We start from the raw sequence: 20466 nt of genomic DNA on the forward strand, positions 1-20466 counted from the left end.
TTCTCCGCTTGGGCCTATAATTAGCGACGGCGGCGTCTATAATGCAAATGGGAGCCTTATAATAATAGCTCGGACGGGTTTTCTTCTCTTTGCATCCGCACCGCAGCTGCATGGGGTTAAAAATATGTGTTTGCAGGATTGAGCCGTTAATTCTGTGCATGTGGAACCGCGTCTGAAATGTGTGATGTGTGTCCCAGTGACTCCACTGAGTTCCCTCTGAACCGGCCGCTTCATGCTAGGCGTCCATTTTCCACCGTGCAGCCTCTGCAGGGTGATGTGTGGAGCTGACTCTGTTAATGAATGCACCGCAGTCCGCATCACTATACTTGAGCTTTGCACGCTCCCAGTAGCTGCGAGCTCGTAGCCTCTGTGTCTAATCACTGGTCTGCACAGCATCTGCTTCTCTGCAGCTCCTCACAGTGCAGGGCCAGCATCTCACCCATCATGCAATATGAGGGTCCTTCTCCATCCAGCCCACTGTCCTTTCCTCAGCCTGTGCTCTTACAGACCCAGAGGTAAAGGCCACCGAACGTTTGGCAGCTCACATCACATCATGGGGCTGAATGCAATGACTTGGATTGGAGATGCTACAGGAGTGTGCACTGCAGCACCCAGGAGTTACTCTGCACTCTGTTCCTCCTAGGTAGACCTGTGTCCTCACCGGGGCTGCAGACCACGATAGGTGCTTCATTATCCGAGGCTCTGTTACCCCGTTGTGGTCATTGCTCTTTTCGGTGACTATAGCACAAGCTTTTCCCCACTGAGCTGAGCTTTTGATTTAGCCGCTGCGTCTCTTTAGGTCTGGCCTTTCTTCAAAGCCAGCGTTAATAACAGCAGCCGCTCCTTGATGCTTTTTAATGCAGATCCACTGTGCTCCCAGTTTTGCTGTTGAACTGTTGAATATTTAGATTACCTCACTTCATGTGTGAAGTGCCTGTGTCAGACTGTGGACACTGGCCGCCAGCTTAATAGTAATCTTTGCACATGGAAATATCACTAAATTCAGATATGCTAATGGTTGAGCGCAAACAATCAAACAATGATTCCATAATTTCATGCAAATTAGAAGACGCATCATCCTAGTGGTTAATATAAATAATTTAAACTGTAGTTTGCACATGAACTGCAGTATTAGGACTCTTCATACGAGTTTGAACTAGACTGGTACTCAACATATACATCCACGTATCAACATATAAATGTTTTATATGAAGCAACGATTAAACCACTGTTTAATCCAGAAAAATACATTATATATTAGTAACAGAGTATTTGTAGTAGTAACAAAAATGCTACCCAGCACACAGCACATTCCTTCACCAAGGACCAACTTAGATTCAGTGAAGCAGTACCAGATCTAACACACTTATAAACAGCAGTCCCATACACATGCCTGACTTTCTTCGCCAAGAACCAATCATTATTCTCTGAGGAATCAACTCAAATGTTCAGAAACACCTCAAAATGTCAAAGAAAGTGAAAAAGAACTCCTAGTCTTTTTTTGTCGCAACTTTTTGTGTCAATCCGTCCACTAGTTGTTGCGTAATCCTGCAACATAAGAGACAAACCACCAAACAAATGGACAGGGGTAACAACATAACCTCAGTGTTGGAGGTAAACAGATCCTGGTTGCTGAAAGGACATGCACAACTTAAATTACAGTGAGTGCTGTGATAAATCAAATGTTTTAGTGATGAGAAGTTGGATTCCTTGGGGCCTCGGCGCGGCCCCTGACTGCTCACCTCTCTGTGAATCTTTCATTGAGGTACGGTTGGCCCCGCCATCTGTCGGTGACGCCCCCTCAGTCACTCCTCCCATGTGCTAACTATCGTCTGTACAGTGTGTGTGATGTGTGCCTGGCTTTTGATGATCATCTCTGTGGATTCTTGGCTTACTTTCAAAACTCGGCCGACTCTCAGATCTGCTGTTTACGCTGTAAGGTGACTCATTGCAGTCAATACTGGTGCGGAGCCCACACGGGCTCGTTAGACCTGTTTTAGCGCCGGCCAAATAAAAATGGTCTAATTCAGAAGCGGTCCAAAACTATCGGAAAGAATCTCCCCAACTTCTGCTTGTTTTGCATCATTATGTCATCCTGTGTGTGGTTGGGGCGTCAGGTCTTTTTTTCTGACTCTCTCTCTCTCTCTCTCTCTCTCTCTCTCTCTCTCTCTCTCTCTCTCTCTCTCTCTCTCTCTCTCTCTCTCTGAGGAGGTGTAGCAGTTCTGCAATGATCATCACATCTGTCATAGCTAGCTACCGCTCAGAGGATCAATGCCTTTGCAGCAGTTTTTTCTCGATGGTAGAAGATAGCACATGATAATCTCAGGGTCCCAGAACAGATCTAATCATCTGAAACACCTCTGTTCAATCACATCTGATGTCTTTCAGCGGAACAAATTGCCGCTAATCTATTGCACTTGGTGATAAGATCTGAACTGTACCTAAATGAGGACATATTTGCTGATTCAGCACCACATTGTGTATGATTCCTCTGAGCATTTCAGCCGGATCTCTAATTGACTCCCGTCTCAATGGCTGTGACCCGTGCATCAATTAACCCCGAGCTCCGGTGTTTTTTAAGTGCTTCACGCGATGCTAGAGAAGCCTGCGAGAGCGGGTCTGTGAGAGTCTGTGACTGAACCACATTGTGTCAGTGATGTATTGTGTGTCGACCCGTCTGTGTGCAGAGGCATGCAGCGGAAACATACAGCAGACAAAGCGTCTGACAGACAGCCTTGCTCACTGGATTGGAGATACACAACACAGGACCTGTGATCAAACCATCGTCTCTATGGAGGTGTGAGTGTGCGAGTGTGAGTCTCAGTTGTTTCAATTCAAATACTGAAGCCAATCAGCAAAAAACCTAATCAACGTTTTGTACTATTTCTAGAATACATGTCAGATACATCATGTGACTAAGATTCTTATAGTGTAGCGCTGTAATATTACTGCAGCTATGCTAAGCAATAAACAGGTGTCTCTTAGTGAGTAGAAGATTCATTGATTGGCAAAAAAATTGGGTCCAATTTGGAGCTGTATCACTTTCTTTTCAAGTGGTAGCTGAGAGGATTGATAAAAACCTTATTGACAAGTTTCGTCACTCTATCCCCATTTCGCAGCTCCCCCCAGCAGGTATTTAAGGGTATTTCATCTGAATTACAGTGGGAAAAGCCATAACTATACAGTGGGTGTATTTGCATGCGTTGTGACTCTTTGCAGCGCGTGTGTCGACATATTGAAGATTTTGCTTAATTTGCACATGATTTTTCTATTTGCATGTGTTTTCTTCCACCGTATAAATGCATCTCAATAGAAACTGGGAGATAAATATAGTGTGTCATAAAATCACCAGTCAAATGAGACAAACGATCCTTAAAGTCATCGTCAACCTTTTCCCAGAGATTATACCTCTACGATGCATGTGTGAGGATTTGCGACACCGAAACGTCTTTAACACGACTTAGTCCAAACACCGTGACGTGACGTTATCACCTCATCTTGGCGACTTACGCATGTTATAGAAAAACCAAAAGCCAGTGTTCTTCAGTGTCACAAAACATTTCAAATGAAAGGAGGAAACACTCCAACATATCTATGCACCTCATCGTTTTTAAATTCAGGATGACTGGGTTTCAGTTCATGAACCTATTCAAACAGCATATTGTCAAAATGTAAATATCCATTGCTTGCGTTTTGCCAGAGCAAGGATTTTGCCTCGGTAACGATTCACTAACCCAATGTCCACAGAGGTTTACACTTTCTTAGACCCCTTTTACACCGGGTATTAAAACGCTTTGAAGTTCATTCTATATTAAGACTTTTTACCTGATGACATTTACACCTGGTATTAACATATGTCCCCAGTGTTTACATTGAAATCCGCTAGTGATCTGATCACTCTGTGCAGCTCACGTCGCCTCCTCCTCTCATTTGCACTGGTCCAAAATACAAAGACAAAAAAGGTAGAAGAAGAAGAATAGAAGTGGGTGGTAGCCGTATCCGGGAGACTGTGTCATCTTGCTGGCTTGCTTTCCGATTGTTTATGATTCATCTCCATCCAAAGGTGACTTGTGAGGACTGAGAGGATAACTGATGCCTGTAGCAAAACCTGCTATAGCTGCCTAACTATCGCCACCTCACTGGTTAAGAATGCAGGACTACTCCAACCACAGAGCTGTTATATGTGGATTTACAATGTGTGTGTATTTACACTTGCATGCGTTCAGTATGAACACAATGTCCCTGACCACCTCAAGAGGTGGTTTGGCTGATCTGATCACAATCTGTCCCCAAAGTGTCCTGGGTGCATTTAGACTTGTATCCTACTTTCATGTGATCAAGGACAATCCGTCTGCAGTTCAATCTAATTTTAATGTCATGTGTTAATGAAACCACAGCTCATGTTACCCGGGTGCTCACAACATTAGTAGGCTACCATCACTACTTTTAGACTTTAACATGATAAGGAGAATATGTGCAGCACCTCTGTCTCTACTAAGGTCCACTGGCTTTTGTAGCTTTGAAAATCTGCGATCCATTTTTCTTCTCGGCTTTGTTCATTTCTTTTTCATGCACATGCACATGGATTTAAGCATAGGTTCATGGGTCCATGAGCGTCAGGTCATCCAGAGACACTTTATTTTTGGAGCCTCTTAGACCAAGGTGTTACTGTCACTGCCTCCTCGGGCTGTTCTGCTCAGATAGGCAGACTCGGTCACATGCAGTTCGAGCATCTTGGTGGACTCCTCACACGAGCTTAATGGTAATTCGGCTCTGCTTTGAAGTGCCGTTTAAAGACCACCTATTTCATGACTTTATTGTCGTCATTTTGACAGTTGTGGGGGTTTGAAGCCTTCATATGTTCCCGCATCCCAAGGGTTTGTTTGCATGATGATCACTTTCTGTGCACCTGTGTGTGTGCTTGTGCATATATGTGTGTGTGTGTGTGTGTGTGTGTTTGTGTGAGTGTGTGTGTGCGTGCATGCCAGCTGCAGGATCTCAGCCGTGAGCTCAGGTGTGCAGCTTGCTCTCATGATTAAGGAGAGGAATCATTTCGGTCACTGCTCTGGATATTTAGGCTCAGAATGTTTTCTTAATGTTCACTGCTGCCATCAGGACTGAGAATAGAATCCACAGCTTGTATTTTTAGAGCTGTCATCATAAGTAGGCATGCATGGTGCAATTTTGCCCTTTTGGTCAAGAATCCCTTTTAGCTTATGTCATTTATACTCACTACAGGATTTGTTTTATTTTTTATTTGACGTGCAACAGACAGTTTAGTGCAACCTTGTTGTTTATCCCCACATGTCCACACAGGACCACTGGCTTTTAAATGTGTGGAGGAAAAAACTTATTACAGATGTCATCATTTATTCAACGAGCAGTTTGGTAGTTGATTTATGCAATGAATAGCTAATGAAGCAGCTGCTACAAAATCCTAAACTCTCATGTGATTTATGGCGGCATTATTGGAGCCAAAGCTCAATGAATGTGCTTTTTAAAAGCAAGGTATTCTGTCATGCCGGGGATGAGTCACACTGGCAGATCTGATTACAAACTCAAGTTCTCCGACAGGCGAGGGCCTGGTTCTGTAATGGTTCTGCAGCAGCTAGCTCCCAAAGCTATGCTCTTCTGCCTTTGTTGCTGCAGTACATCCTGCTGCAGCTAATTGGCCTCTGGCTGGTCCAGAGTCCTCTGAGTGCTGCAAACATACTATAAAAGCAACACTGTGAGGGTAAGTTTGCACTGGAAAAGCTCTGCATTACGGCAAAGGGAAACTTCTACTCATCCCACTCTGTTCTGACTCTGAAATAACCCAAAATGATTCAGCGATCATTCAAATGTACTGTTGTCAGGGACTATATGCAAAAAGCAAGGCTCTGTTGATGAGGGAACAACCTGCAGATTCAGAACTCGACTCAGAACATTATTGGGGTCATGTAGGACAGTCAGGATTAGGGCCGAGTCAGGGTTAAGGTCGGTTAATTAACGGGAGCAGAAGAAGAGATTGAGTCTTTTTTAATTAATTGTTGAAACCTGGTGCCTACATTACCCACAATGCATCCCTAGGAAACGTTTTTTTCATAGATTTGGATGCTTGTAGCTTTGAGCTGTTGATCTCATGTAGAGATGAGGATTGGGAGACTCACTTCTCTTTCTTACACCACACCTCCTTTTGTTTCCATTTTCAAACGTGTGGTTTTCAGACAGTCTCATCGCCTCCTGCAGGCACCAAAGGCCCCATACAAATTTTCCAAAATACGCCGACCTAAACAAGATCTGGTGAAGGGTGTAAATCCTAGACTGTTAATAAAGATGGACTTTGTTACTGCTCCTCCAAAGTGAAGCCAAAGCGTCTCATTCGCCAGCGTCTCACTGTTGGCTGGGCGCAGCACAGCTCATAAATCCCACCTCCTCCATGCTAATGGATGGGACACGAGCCAAACTAAAAAGTCTAAGTAGACGTTAGATATCATTTTTTCCTCAAAGATGGTTTCTATCGTTGTAGGTGGTTCAAATAATGCTTACGTATGTTCCAGTGTTTTTACTGTAAGTTTTAATCAGTCATTTAATGCTTTACGAACAGGAACATTACGATTGACAGCTGAGACTGACTCGTGATTGGTCGAGCGTGTGTATTGCCAGGACCTTGCTACTGCTGCTCCATCTTGGTCGCTGGTGACTCTGGCTTCAACTCTGCAAGATGGCAGTGTCCTTATGTGGCATAGTTTAGCTTCATTTCTGGATGGTTGGAAGAAGTAGAGACATGTCGTCCATCTTTTTATACTGTCAATGGTGAAAATCAGCTTTATTTACTCAAACCCCTTCTATTATTTGACACTCTACATATTATTTTTTAACCGATTTATCACTGCACTCCCTCTATCCCTCTTTGAATGAACCATTAATTGTATTACATTTACAATTATATTGGCTGAAATAAAAAAAAACTCCCTCGAGCTCCCAAAATTCCGGTTACCCACCTTCAGCTAAAAGAGAAATTAAATTTTCCATTTGTGACCCCATCGCTCCCGCTAATAATTTTCATACAGTCCCTCTAACCAATTCAGTTACACTCTCACTCTGTCTTTTCTTTTTTTCTCTTGCCCTCTTGTTCTTTCACGCTCTCTTGCTCCCATTCCCCTTGATCCCTCTTTCTTAATTATTGGTGGAAAATAGAAATTACAGATAATTAAATGACAATTATGATCTCCCACACAGGGGAGTGTTCGCTACGGGGAATAACTCAGTCTTAGTGGGTTATTCTTAAGGTCATTCATTAAGTACTGGAGTCAAAGACCACACACACACACACACACACACACGCACACACACACACACACACACATTAGATACTGTATTTTTAGGCTTTGGAGATAGTGTAATCCCTCCTGGACATGTATTTTCCTCAGGGAAGGCAGTATGTTGATAGGGTTGGAAGGTCACACACAGAAACACAGACACAGATTCACACACACGCACACAAACACACTTCCACAATCACATTCACTTGTTTTGCTCGCACATATGAACCCACAATGTATAAATAAGCTGCACTGTGGCGGTGTCGTTTGACAGTTTACATAATAAGGAGGCTGAACGCAGAGATACGAGGCTAACTGTCTGACTGAGGGGAGCTGAGGGGAACATTACTGGGATTCAATAAGATTGGACTAGACCCATCCACAGATGCAATGGAGGGGAAACGTGCACACCAACGCACATGTGCAAACGCAAACAACACACACAACACACCGTCATCTCTCCCCCTGTCTCCGAGGCAGCTCTGTTTCGGGTCTCACAATGCAAACAGGATGTAACCTATTTTGATCGCGGTGCCATATTGCATCATGAAATATTAACAGACGTGACTGCGCTGCATTATGTCTGCTAAATAATGTTTTGGGGGAATAAGGGGGCGCTCCTTCATCTGCACATTTCGTTTGAATCCATCAGGAAAAGACAGTGAGACCCTGCTTGTGTATGTTTGTGAGTTCATGAACCGTGTGTGTGTGTGTGTGTGTGTGTGTGTGTGTGTGTGTGTGTGTGTGTGTGTGTTTGTGTGTCTGGGAGCATCTGTGTCGCATTGGTCACACACAAAGCTATTGATAGAGCATTAGCCCACTAGTGTGTCCGTCTGTCTTGGGTTTCAGAGTCTACGCTGTCGTGCCATCATGACATGAACTGTTCCCCCTCATTTCTGCCTCTTTCTCTCACATCTCTGTTCTCTGTCCTCCCTCCGCTTTGCTCTTTCTCCCTCTATCTCTTGCCTGCCCCCCCCCCCCCCCCCCCCTCGCTCTATGCTGATCCAGACTTTGGAATTCAATGTTGCTATGGTAACAATGTCGGGTTGGTCCTCTCTGCCTCCCCCTCTTGCTCCTCTTATTCAGATAGATGCAGTACAACTTGCTCTGTCTTTAGCCTGTAATACTGTCACTGCTCTAATTACTCTGTCGAATTAACACCGTCTGCTTCTATTCCATCAATCAGTGTTACTTAATTGATTGACAGCAAATGAATCAGTGGCGGCTTTCACAACGTCACTCCATTCATTCTCAAGCAGCGAGATTCTAAGTCTCCAGTGATATGCTATAGTGGCTCTGCCTAGGCACTCTGGTGCATTGGGCTAAAATGCAAATGTCAGCATGCTAACATGCTAACAGCTAGCTCTTGGTAGAGCTCATACCTCTGCCAGGGCCCAGAAGTCTCCTTATGCAACCACATTTCAATTCACTTCATCCAGTATTTTATCTGAATCTGAACCATATTCCACACACTCGAAAACATCAGTCCCTTAAACATGGCAGATTTAGTTTTTATCACGTACCATCAGTTATTTTCAGTGAAATTAATAAAAAGTGTGGAAAATATTTTCTCAAAATGTAAAAGAAAGTGATAAAAAAACAAAGCAAGAGCAGTTTTTTTTAAACCAGACGAAATCATAACCTCCATCATTCATGATATTTTAGTATTTGGTGTTGAAACAAGTATTATAAAAAAGATTATGATGAACTTCTTATGGCGCTTTGTAGAGCAAGTCTCAGGAGATCAGCAAAGTGCTTGGAATTCATCCTGAGGGGAACGTGAATGGACCTACTGAACTGTATGGTAATCCATACAATTCACGATAGTTGTTGAGGACTTTTCAAAAACTGAAGAACTCCGATTTGTGACCTACAATAAATGCTTCTGTAATTAAACGCTGTTCTTTGCTTTCCTTCCTGTGCTGCGGCTGTAGAGCGGTGACCATGGGTCCTGAGTTCCAAGCCTCTTGCTGACAGCGGACGGACAGCGAGCGGGGACGAGCCACAGCCTCCGAGCGGCACAACCTTTGCAGCGAGAAAGACTCAGAGAGGGGGAGAGAAAAACCAGAAAGAGGCAAAAAGAGAGAGGAGGAGTGCAAAAAGGAGAGAGGGGAGCGGGTGAGAACAGTCGATGGATGCTGTCCGGATTGAGGGGACAGCACGTTCTTCACTGACGAGGAAAAGAAAGATTTCAAAATGGAGTCGAAGGATAGAAACTCGGCGTCAGGTAAGTTTTGTCAAACTTTGGACTTTCAGTTGTTTTTGATTGACCATGTTAGAAACTCTCACACTATCAGATTTATCAGCAGGAAAAGGAGAATTGTTTTAAAAGTAGTACAAAATATCTGTAGTAGTAACTGTAGACCACTGAGGTCGATTTACAGCCACTCAGATACTATGATACTCTAACTGCATGTATGTACTCTCTCCCCTCTGATAAAGACTTATCAGGTGATCTTGTGTTGGGGCTGCTGTGTGTGTATACGAATGTGTGTGTTTGTGTATTCATCACCAGCCCTACTGACTCTGAGGGGGGAGAACGGTGTCAGGGTCATGAATATGGAGTAGCCTGAGATTGGGAGGGTGTGATCTGTTGTGTTTCACATCAATTCTGTCTTGTTAAGCGGAGTCAGCAGAGTCATCCAACTCTCCTCCAAGGACACATCATGGACCCACTTATGCACCTCCCACGTCCGCCTCCTCCTGCCTCTCATCTTCTCTCACCGCTCCCCTCTCTCCCTCCCACCGGTGCCCCTCGCCTCTCCCTGCCCCCTCGTCATCTCACCTGCTGTTTAAAAAAAAACTCCACTTTGTGTGCGACTGCGAACTCACTGTTCGGTTACCTCATCCTTTCTCCTCCTCATAATCCAAAATAAACATTGGCTTGTGTTCTCTCTGTCTCCTCTGCGCCCCCTGATGTCCACCCTTCCCCTTCTTCTCCTTCTTTCCTCTCTGAAGGCATGGTGTGTGAGAAGGGGATCCAGATCCTCCTCACCACCGTGGGGGCATTCGCTGCCTTTGGCCTGATGACGGTGGCAATAGGGACGGACTACTGGCTGTACTCCCGTGCCCTCATCTGCAACAGCACGGCCAACGTCTCCCAGGATGACCCCCACAACAAGGACAAGAAGGACCCCGGGGCGCTCACCCACTCCGGGCTGTGGAGGATATGCTGCCTGGAAGGTAGAGAGGAAGCTGCCGGAGACATTTTGGGGTTGTTGTTGGGATTTGGACTGACGAGGATGAGCGGTGGGAAAAGTTTGCTGACATTGAGGATGCTAATTTCAGTTTAGTGGGCGCAGTGAATGTGACCTTAAGGTAATTTAGCCCTGGTGATGCTTTTGGTTAATGTAGAGGCAAAGTCAGTCAGACTAGATATTCTCACCTCCAGGACGAGTAGGGAAGAAAAGTGAATTGGATATGTTTTTGTAATATAAACCCTTCAGTGTTATTTCATGTAAGATAGAAGCAGGGCACTTTTACATCGAGGCATTGGAGCGTTTCCATCACACATAGCAACATTGTTCAGGTCCAGATTTCTCTTAAATCTCACAATCCCCACATCCCACATCTGGCCCTCGTGGAATGATGGCACTTGGGCGGCCCCCTTCTGTTTGCCAGATCTGGGCCACAAGTAAGTCACAGCAACACCGCATTTCAACCAAAGGTGCCGTAGGTGGCCCGGATTTGTGCTATTTGGGCCACATTCGTCATTTACATCAGTTTGTTAGAGTCACTGAACACAAAGATGAAAAGTCAACCTCAACTCCAAAGATGCACATAACTGAGAAACATCCAATCATTGGGCAAAATGTCGATGTGTCAATGGGGAAACTTATTTCTTCAAATTGAATTTATGGTGTAGTGTTTTCATCACACACTCCATACTGAGGAGTATTGGATTAGCTTCTTCTCCAAAGCAACAATGACAGAGCTTCATGAATATTGTAGTGTTCAGAGCGTCCACCATCCCAGAATGACACGCAAAACCTTTTTGTCTCCAGAAAGAACGATTAAATAATAAAAACTGGCATCCAGAACAAAAGGTTCTACGTCAAGTAAAGTAAAGGATATTAGGACATTTCTAAAATGGGAATTCAAAGTGCTGAAGAACATTTCCAAAACCACTTCACTGCTCTTTGGAGAGTATTGGCTTTGATTCTCCAAGGATTGAGCTGTGAGGTTCAGGATTTGTTGGAGTGGAGGTGATGCTCAGAGTGAAGATCAACAGCTGGACCCTTTATCTGTGGCTGTGTAAACAAATGTACAGATATGTACTTATTAAACTATCTACATATCATCTAAACATCGAGGTGTTATAGCAGAAGACAGTGATATAAAGAATTATGGATATAGACTTTGCTGCCATTTAAAACGTTCCTTTTTGCCTCTTTATATTAGTTGTTGTGTTTTTTTGTAAGCTTGATTAAGCAAAAGCTCCTGGACGGATAACCAGGAAACTAGTTGCAAGGATGTGGTATGGGTAAAAACTAAAATAACTTCATGAAAAGATAAGTTTTTCAATATTTTCAGAGTTTTCTAATGGAATAATTAATTTAACTTGATGTAAATACAAATCAGGTACATTAAGGGACCCCGATATATATGAGTGTGTCCAGGTGCCACTTGTTCAAATGTAAGGGGACTGTTGGTGGAGGCTTGCACTCTACTAAGTTCTAGTCTAGTAGATTATTTGATCCCTAAATCGACATTGCATTAGTGATGAATCCAACTGAACTGAAGTCATTGCTCGTCTCTCAATGTCAATGTCAAAGCTTCTCGGTGGAAACCGGAAACTGCAGCTGCTCTAACATCAACATACACACGATCCTTTCGGTATTTTTTCAACCATGCAAACGTGACAAGACATTTTGAAATCGCGGTATGATTGCATGATACTGGAGCCTAACGCTGAAATCCAAACAGTCCATTAATTCATATGTCTTTGCGTCTTGTTGCAAACCAACATTCACGCCGGCACCGTCAACTTCCCTCGCTCCAACTGGCGGCAGATACAGAAACTGGCAGCAGCCACCTCTCAATCTTCAGCTTGTCAGTGCAACACAAGCTGCTAATTCATTATACATTGCAGTGACTGGCTGACACTCAACAGTAAAGGCTGGGCTGGAGTGAAGCGGCTACAGCCAAAGGGGTGGTGGTGGTGGTGGTGGTGGTGAGTGATCTGTGTCTTCGCTCACAGAGACACTGAGGTAACGGCTCTTCTGTCTCCAGGAGAACCTCCCGGCTCCCCTCATGCAGCGGCCCCGGCCCATCCTGCGCTTGGTTATTGTACAGAACTAATTTGTCCTCATCTCTAAGCTTCCTGATAGCAAAGCAGCCAATTAGAGATAAGCTCGAGCCCTTGCAGCTCTTCTGCAGTGCACCCCCACTCACTCCCTCCATCGCCTCACTCCCTCGGTGTCTCCGCTCGCTCTTCCTCTCTCACTCCCCCAAACATTGCATTTCATCTTTCACTGGTTCCTCCTCCTCCTCTCCCTCGTTGGAGCTCTTTTCTTTCAGTCTCTGCTTCCACATTGTGGTGCAGCAAAGCTGACAGTGTCTTGGCATGGCTTAGAGGTCAAGTATCCTCGATGTCTGTGGAGTGTTCCGCCAAGATAGATGCTCAGTAGTCGTGCAGTGATGCAGTGAGGTGTAGCTCGAGTGGAAATGCAGGACATGTTAGCGCTGAAAGATTTATGCCCGCGGGTGGGTGGCACAGTATGCTGTGGATAGAGACGAGTCCTCTCCTCCTCTCCTGCGCTCCCCTGCAGGTTTACTGAAGGTGGGGTCGCACTGACTTACCTGACAATGAGCGTTCGATTTAGTTCGGGAGGATATTCACTCATAAAGCGCAGGCATTTGAAAGTTTGTGCCCTGACGTCTGAGCTTTCATTCAAATCAAGGAAACAGTGGAGAAGGAAATGCAACTTCTTATACTTATCTACTGAACTTCTGCAAAATGTTGAGGTTCTTGCAGTTTACTCGCGTTTTTCCATTTTAAGCGATTCCACTACATTTCAGAGGGAATTATTTTACTTAATACTCAACTGTACTTATCTGACAGCCGGGGTTGCTCATTACTCTTCAGATTAATAATTTTCATATTAAGTATTTACAGATTAATATAGATTTAATATGTTAGACTATGATGGCTTCTTTTCTCTCTTAGTGTTGGGTTGGGGCTTGTTTAAAAGGAGACCTAATCTCCTTTTAAACGACAATCTAACATTTATATAACTGCTGTGTAATTCTGTGAGATTTACAGAGGTCATTCTGGCCAATAATATAAAAGAAAGGAATATTAGGAAGTATTTTGAAAAATAATATAAAATTGATGGATGAAATTCCTCTGTAGTACTTTCACAATTCTCTCTCAGGAACTTGAGATTTATTTTTTGACAATTGGACGAGACTGGACTAAACTACCTGACATTACATCATAATTACAATCTGACAACAGTATATATCTAGCAAAGGATATGTTTAATTTGATTGAATTTTGATCGCATGACATATACTTGGTTTAGGTACTTTTTATAAAACAAAGCTCTGAATTTCCCTCGTCCACCACTGAGATCCTTCAATCATCGTGTACCTTTAGAAACTCCAGGAAATCTGCTGAAAGTGCAAATTTGCTCCAATGTTTCTAAGATTTCAAAATGTCCCTGAAGCTTGAGATCATGTTTCACCTGTTTCACAGTCTGAAGTCTGTTGATCTGCATGTTGCTCTTAGGACGGTAACACTGATGTCGCATCCCTCTTTACCTCCATCTGTTTCTTTGCAGAGCAACCTGTGGACATGTTAGAGCTGTGAGAAAGACACCAGCTCGTCCCACGTCTTTCCATTGCTTCCCTCCGTCTGTGTCTCCTCATTCCATCACTTCATCTCTCTTACAATCCATCCGTCAGCAACAGTGGTGTGCTGTGATCATCGTGCGTGCATCCCTCCGTTCGTCTGTCTGTCTACATGCAAGACCCAGGCGGGTAGTTAACTGTCTGCCATTGTGTCTGCATATTTGTATGTATTTACACGTGTGTACGTACTGTGTGCATGTGATGTTACTAACTTACATTTCCTATAAGAACCATTATTAACCTTCTATGTTGTAGTTTTATTCACCGGGCTCATGTGCTTGGATTAAAAAAGGGATTTTCTAGCACAGACATGATTGTGTTCAGGTGTCAATCACTTTGTCTCAGGAGTACATTTGCTGCTCTCTTTTCTCAATGCTCTCAGATATGAGGTCTTGTTTTTTGTTGTGTCTGGTCACCGCTGTTTCTCCTCTTAAATCTCAGGAGTGAAGAGAGGAGTTTGTTCTCAGATCAACCACTTCCCGGAGGATGCAGACTTTGACCATGACGGGGCAGAGTACGTCCTACGTAAGTCAATTCCCACTTTACAAGACATGGATGACGAGGGAGAGGGAAGGAGAAGACAAATAAAGAGAAAACATACCCAGACCTGCTCTCCACATCCTGTAATCTGGTGTTTGTATCGTTCTTTCCTCGGACGATAACGTCAGCAAGAAAATAAACAGAAAGACATGGGCGTTGGGGCGCCCTAGTTCCTGCCCATGGCCCTGCAGTGGTATTTTTTTTGCGCTCTATGATATGCTACATGTGTGCACGTGCACAAAGCTTGTGTTCTGTTTACAATGTTGCAGAGACATTTTGCTGGCATTTAGGTGGCATTTTCTCTCCCGTGGCCTAGTTGTCCTAGATGAGAGAGGAGTGTTGACGTGTGTGCATGCGTGCGTGCATGTGTGTGTGTGTGTATGTGTGTGTGCGTGTGTATGTGTGTGTGTGTGTGCATGGTAGGCAGAAGGTCACATGGGAAGGGTTTGATTCAGCAATGTGCCTAGAAATGAGTAATTAATTTCCTCACTAAGTATTGTATGAATATTCTTAATGAAGCAGCTTCAACCATTTTAATTTTCTGTGTTGTGGATATTTTAAAGATAGGGTTGGACATTTTCTTTATCTTAAACCCATCTGAAAAAAAAATAGCCAGTGCCTGTGCCCCTCTGGACTTTAATGACCAATTATATAATCCGGACCAAATTCAATGATTGGCTGGAAAAGTCGGCTTCCAAACATTCATGTGTGTTGGGGGCGTAGCTTTGACGAGAGGGCTGCTGGAGGGGATGGGATGTATTGGTTGCATATTTCTAAAGGGCAAACTATTATTTCAGTAAATCAATTAGTTCAGTAAAAAGTCATTCCAGCCTCAATGTGCCTCTCGTAATATTTCTTTCCTGTGCTCAGGGGTAGTCAGGGCTTCCAACATCTTCCCGATCCTCAGTGCCATCCTGCTGCTGATGGGAGGCATGTGCATCGCTGCTAGTCGCTTGTATAAGAGCAAAAGAAACATCATCCTGGGGGCTGGGATCCTATTTGTGGCTGCAGGTACGTGTGTGTTCATGTGCTCGTATGTGCACATCTGTCTTTTAACAGCTTTTAGTAGATTTATGCTTTGTTTATCACAGTCATGAGTGAGGTGAAAATGATTTGTCACCTCTTAATGATTTTTAAAAGATGTTTTTAGCTTGTTATGAATATAGAAGGAAAATTTAGCAGATTTTCCCTTGGAAATAAAAAAAATGTTGAGTAATATTGAATAAGAGCAAGTTATTAGTCATAGTGAAAAAGTTGCCAACTTTCCTTTTATTTTTCTCAAAATTTCAACAGTAAAACCTTCTGAAACTGGACATGCCGACAAGGAGGGTCCCCCTTAATGTTGAGACTATTTCTGTCAGTGCATGAGAGTTTTTTTTATTTTGTACCTCCGGGTGTGGTCAGCTCTTTGTATCTGTGCTCTCTCAGGACTGAGTAACATCATCGGTGTGATCGTGTACATCTCGGCTGCGCTGGGCGACATCTCTCCGAAGAAGGATGAGGATAAGAAGTGGCAGTACTCATACGGTTGGTCCTTTTACTTCGGAGGCCTGTCCTTCATCATGGCCGAGATGGTCGGGGTGCTGGCCGTCAACATCTACATCGAGAAGAACAAGGAGCTGCGCTGCCGCTCGCGCACCGACATTTTCAAGAGCACGACGCACGCCATGCTCCGCCTGCCCAGCTACCGCTTCCGCCGCCGATCCCGCTCCTCGTCCCGCTCCACCGACCCCTCCCGGTCCAGAGACCCCTCACCTGTAGGGGGAGGTGGGGGCAAGAACTTTGGCCTGCCCCCGTCCGCGCTGCTTTCCCAGGGGCCCATCTCAGTGTCCACTCTACCCAACCCCCACTCCCGCTCCCACACGGCCCTGGCTGGAGGTGACATCTCCCTCTACACGTTGTCCCGCGACCCCAAACTGGGGGGCTTGCCACCCATGTACGGAACGGTGGACAGGGCCACGCTCTACCAGCTCCACAACTGCTTCCCAAAGGACGGGGGTGGAGGGGGAGTGATGATGAGCGGCACACTCCCCTCGCTTAAGTCCCACAACCCATCAAATTCTTCCAACTCCAACGCGCAGATGCCCAACTCTGTGGGCTCCGGCCCTCCGCCCTTCAACTCGTCCACAGTCGACAGGGAGCGAGGGATGGGGACTCTGGACAGGCTCAAGGGGGACAGGGAGAGCAACTCTAACACCCTCAATAGGAAGACCACGCCTGTGTAGAGCGAGGCTATGAGAGGGGGAGGCCAGGAGGAGGGGAGAGAGGGAGGACGGGTGGTAGAGTGAGAGGACAGATAGAGGGGAGCACTGCGGCTCAACAGGAAATAAATAGGAACGAGAGGCAGCCGGAGAAATGAAAGGGTCTATCCCTCCCTCCATGTTCACTGTTATTTAGTCGACTCAATCTCACTGAGAACAAAACGAAGAGGAGTAATAACAGAGTGATAATAATAACAACAACAATGGACTTTCACAATAAAACTATTTTGATATTTTAATGTGCTAGAAATGATTTATTTTGTTAATGATCAAACGCAATTAACCCTGGGCTCTTATGGAAAAAAAAATGTTTCACATATTTTGTTGTGCAATATTCCTGCTAATTTAACCAGATCAGCACTAGTGTACAATTGTTGTTGTGATTATTCTTAGCGTTATTACAAACTAGCTGTATTTGCAAACACTATTGATTGGAACGAAATTTTTGTTTGTTTTTGTTTTTTTTTCCACTTTACTTTTGGATCTTGACAAACCTAACTGTGAACTTCTTCCATGCGCAGCCGCATTGAGCTGTGTGTAGCTGTGTCAAAGTGTCAAGCATGAGTGTGCACAACATGTGGGAGAATGTGAGCCTGTATTATTCTTTTTAAACCCCCCTCCCCTCCCCCCATTCTATATGATTTTCATTTATAACATGAAGTCAGATGTGAATACTGTAAATTGTCTTCCAATATTGATACCGAAAGAAATGCAACAATAACGTGAGTGGCTGAGACGACTGACCAACTTCATCGTTATTACGAGCCTGGGTTTTCTGCAGGCCTCTGTTCGTCTTATCTCCATTCTAATCAGTGTTAAACAGTAGTACTTGTAGCTCTAGTCGTGTTGAAGATGTTTGTTCTTGGGCATTAACAGAAACCTCCGACCTCCGGAGGAAGCAGAAAATAAAAAGAGACACAGAATAATAACATTTGTACAGAATCAGGTAAAAGGTCGCTGCCTGAGCAGAACAACGAGAAAAAAAAAGAATCAATCGAATCATGTTTAGTTCTTTTCATGACGAGTCCCAAAGTGACACATGCAACTCATCATTTTCAGTGGCAAAAAAAATGTAATATGTATATGTGGGTTGAGAGGGTTTAACAAAAAAAAAAAACACTAGAGAAAAACTTTTTGCGAAGAAACATGTACATTGTAATTTATGCATACATATATTTGTAAAGTCTACAGATACGTTTTTCGGGACCACTGTTTAAACTGGTTATGCATTCTGGGCAGGGCGGGTTTGGATGAAGTGCTTCGTTCCCGGTGCCCCCCCTGGACTCTGGTTGGGTGGTGCCACCCGCTGTTTCCCCTCCCTCTGCCCGTGTCTGTCCACATCCTCAGTGTGTCCCCCCTACTTTCTCTCATCACCCCTAACCTTCTCACTGTGCTTCCCCCTGTGACTCTGGAGTCCGACCTGTCCTGTTTATGTTGATGAGAATGTAAACACATGTAAGCCCCCCCCCCCCATCCCTTAGTCTCTCTCCTCTGAACTGTCCCGAGTGAGTGCAGATCCGGGTTGAAACCACGGACACACCTGCTTCATGATGTAACGAAGAAACGAAACAACAACCAGACGCTTCCAGATTCTACGACTTTTCATTTCCTTTGATTTCATTTGAGAAAAAAATGAAAAAATGTGATAAAACTGCGCACAGATAGCATTTATGTGGGCAATATGAATAGTATGTAGTTGAGAATAGATATATCTAGACAAATGATTATGGTTTATCTAAATGTGTGATAAACTTAAAACACTGTATTGCACGAAGTTTATAAAAAAAACAATAACAGACATATTCACGGACTTCTGTCTTTTGTTTCTTTATTTTGCTGAGAAGGAAGCTGGCGTCTCCTATGAAGAGCAGACTGAGAATATACCTGTGTTTGAAGAATCCCTGAATATTATCTGTAGGTATCATCTATGGAGAAAGTAGTTGCTTTAGTAAAAGTAGCAAGAACACGCTCCAAAAGCGAATTGATACATTCCTCTACTGAAGGGAAATCTCAGTTTTGACACAGTAGTTCGTGGACAACTAGTTTTAAAGGTCAGGAGTGTGAACTGGAGTGTGAAGTCAAAGTGTAAAGTTGAAGGCTTCATATTGAGAACTTATCAGTGAAGTAGGAGAAATCCTGTTCAGCAGTTCATGAACTCTTGAATTATGAATTTTTCAGTGAAATGGAAGCAGTGGCTCTAATGAGAAATGTATTTTCATATATTGAGCTTTGTGTAAAAACAACATCAGACACAAATAAGTTGTTGAACTTGTTTGACAAACAACAATTTGTATATATTAAAAAATTCTATAGGAGATTTAAAGTTTAAGTACACAAATAACAGCATTACATTTTACTCTAAGAATCAAAAGTAGAAGTTATATTTAGTATATATCATGTCTTCTTTATTTTTGTTTATTAAGTCATTAAATGTAAGCACAATATGTATGTTGTAGATTAGTCTCATCAACCCCGATCACTTTATTTAATACAGAAAATCATATGTTGTTAACAGATTTCAAACAAACTTACAGTGTTAATTTGTAAAGAAACTAGAAGAACACCACAGAGCACAGACCTCAGCAAAGGCCCTGTAGTCTCCTCAGTTCAATCAAACTGCACCAGGTCCACAGGCTCATGGGTATTAGTTCCCTTAATGTGCCTGATCATCAAGATGCATGAATTATTCCATTTGCTGATAATGTTAAAAAACTTTTTATCTCACAATGTTAAAGAAAGTGAAAAAGTATTCCTGGATCCACACCAAGATTCAATGGGTTCTGTACAGACCCATACTGCAGCAAGTTTAGTTGAAAGCCATCTGGTGTTTGACATGACCTCCTTGGCAGAGGTCAAAACGTATGGCATCGTATAAACTGAATATGATTTGTATATAAAACACAAACCATAAAGCCTATATATCTGTCATATACGTGCAGTGTAAAAAGTACAATATTTCCCTGAGATATATAAAAGGAGGGCAAAATGGGCTAAAAGGAAAAACTCGAGCTACAAGAATTGTAAAAGTTTGTCTGAGTACAGTACCTAAGTAAATGTACTTTCCATTATACACGCACACACACGCACCATGAGGGAACAAATATTGCTCTATAGTCACTCAAGCTCAAGGTCTCTTTGCTAATCTTTGATCCTAAAAGGCTTCAACCTTCTCTGTCAGACCTGAGGCTCATAATATTTGCAAATATATGGATAGAGCCAGATGGGCGGTGTTTGTCAAATAAGATAATGAGAAAAGCAACTAAAAATTAATTCAGGGTTTTCTCTGACCACTGCACTTCCTGAGCACATTGAGTTTTTTTTCTGATGGGGCCCATCTGGTGCCTCATGCATGATTTTGAATTAACAACGCTGTCAAAGTCTGCCGGGGTCCCTCCGGCCCACTGGGCAGGTTTGACTTGACCTCGGAGGGATCACCACTGGCAGGACGGAGGAATGTGGGAATACTTCCAGAGTGGATCGAGCTGGAAGAGTCCCCTCGGAGGCGA

The 20466-nt window shown here is 43.7% G+C and overlaps 1 protein-coding gene across 1 annotated transcript; it reads left to right on the top strand.

Moving 5' to 3' along the window:
* Nucleotides 1-9213: 9213 nt before the first annotated feature.
* cacng8b (calcium channel, voltage-dependent, gamma subunit 8b) lies at nucleotides 9214-18751 on the top strand. Its single transcript, XM_062400009.1, has 5 exons — nucleotides 9214-9531; nucleotides 10263-10487; nucleotides 14601-14684; nucleotides 15570-15710; nucleotides 16128-18751. Exons 1-5 carry the CDS (start codon nucleotides 9501-9503, stop codon nucleotides 16922-16924), a joined length of 1278 nt encoding a protein of 425 aa, XP_062255993.1. The 5' UTR covers nucleotides 9214-9500; the 3' UTR covers nucleotides 16925-18751.
* The last annotated feature ends 1715 nt before the right edge of the window (nucleotides 18752-20466 follow it).

The sequence above is a fragment of the Platichthys flesus genome, chromosome 11 (genome assembly GCF_949316205.1).
Source record: "Platichthys flesus chromosome 11, fPlaFle2.1, whole genome shotgun sequence".
In the NCBI taxonomy this organism is placed as follows: Eukaryota; Metazoa; Chordata; class Actinopteri; order Pleuronectiformes; family Pleuronectidae; genus Platichthys; species Platichthys flesus.

Excerpts from the sequence above, each read along its gene's own strand:
- cacng8b (XM_062400009.1), top strand. The coding sequence starts at position 9,501 with ATGGAGTCGAAGGATAGAAACTCGGCGTCAG. Across the intron at positions 9,532-10,262 it reads GGATAGAAACTCGGCGTCAG|GCATGGTGTGTGAGAAGGGG; the intron begins GTAAGTTTTGTC and ends TCCTCTCTGAAG. Across the intron at positions 14,685-15,569 it reads CGGGGCAGAGTACGTCCTAC|GGGTAGTCAGGGCTTCCAAC; the intron begins GTAAGTCAATTC and ends TCCTGTGCTCAG.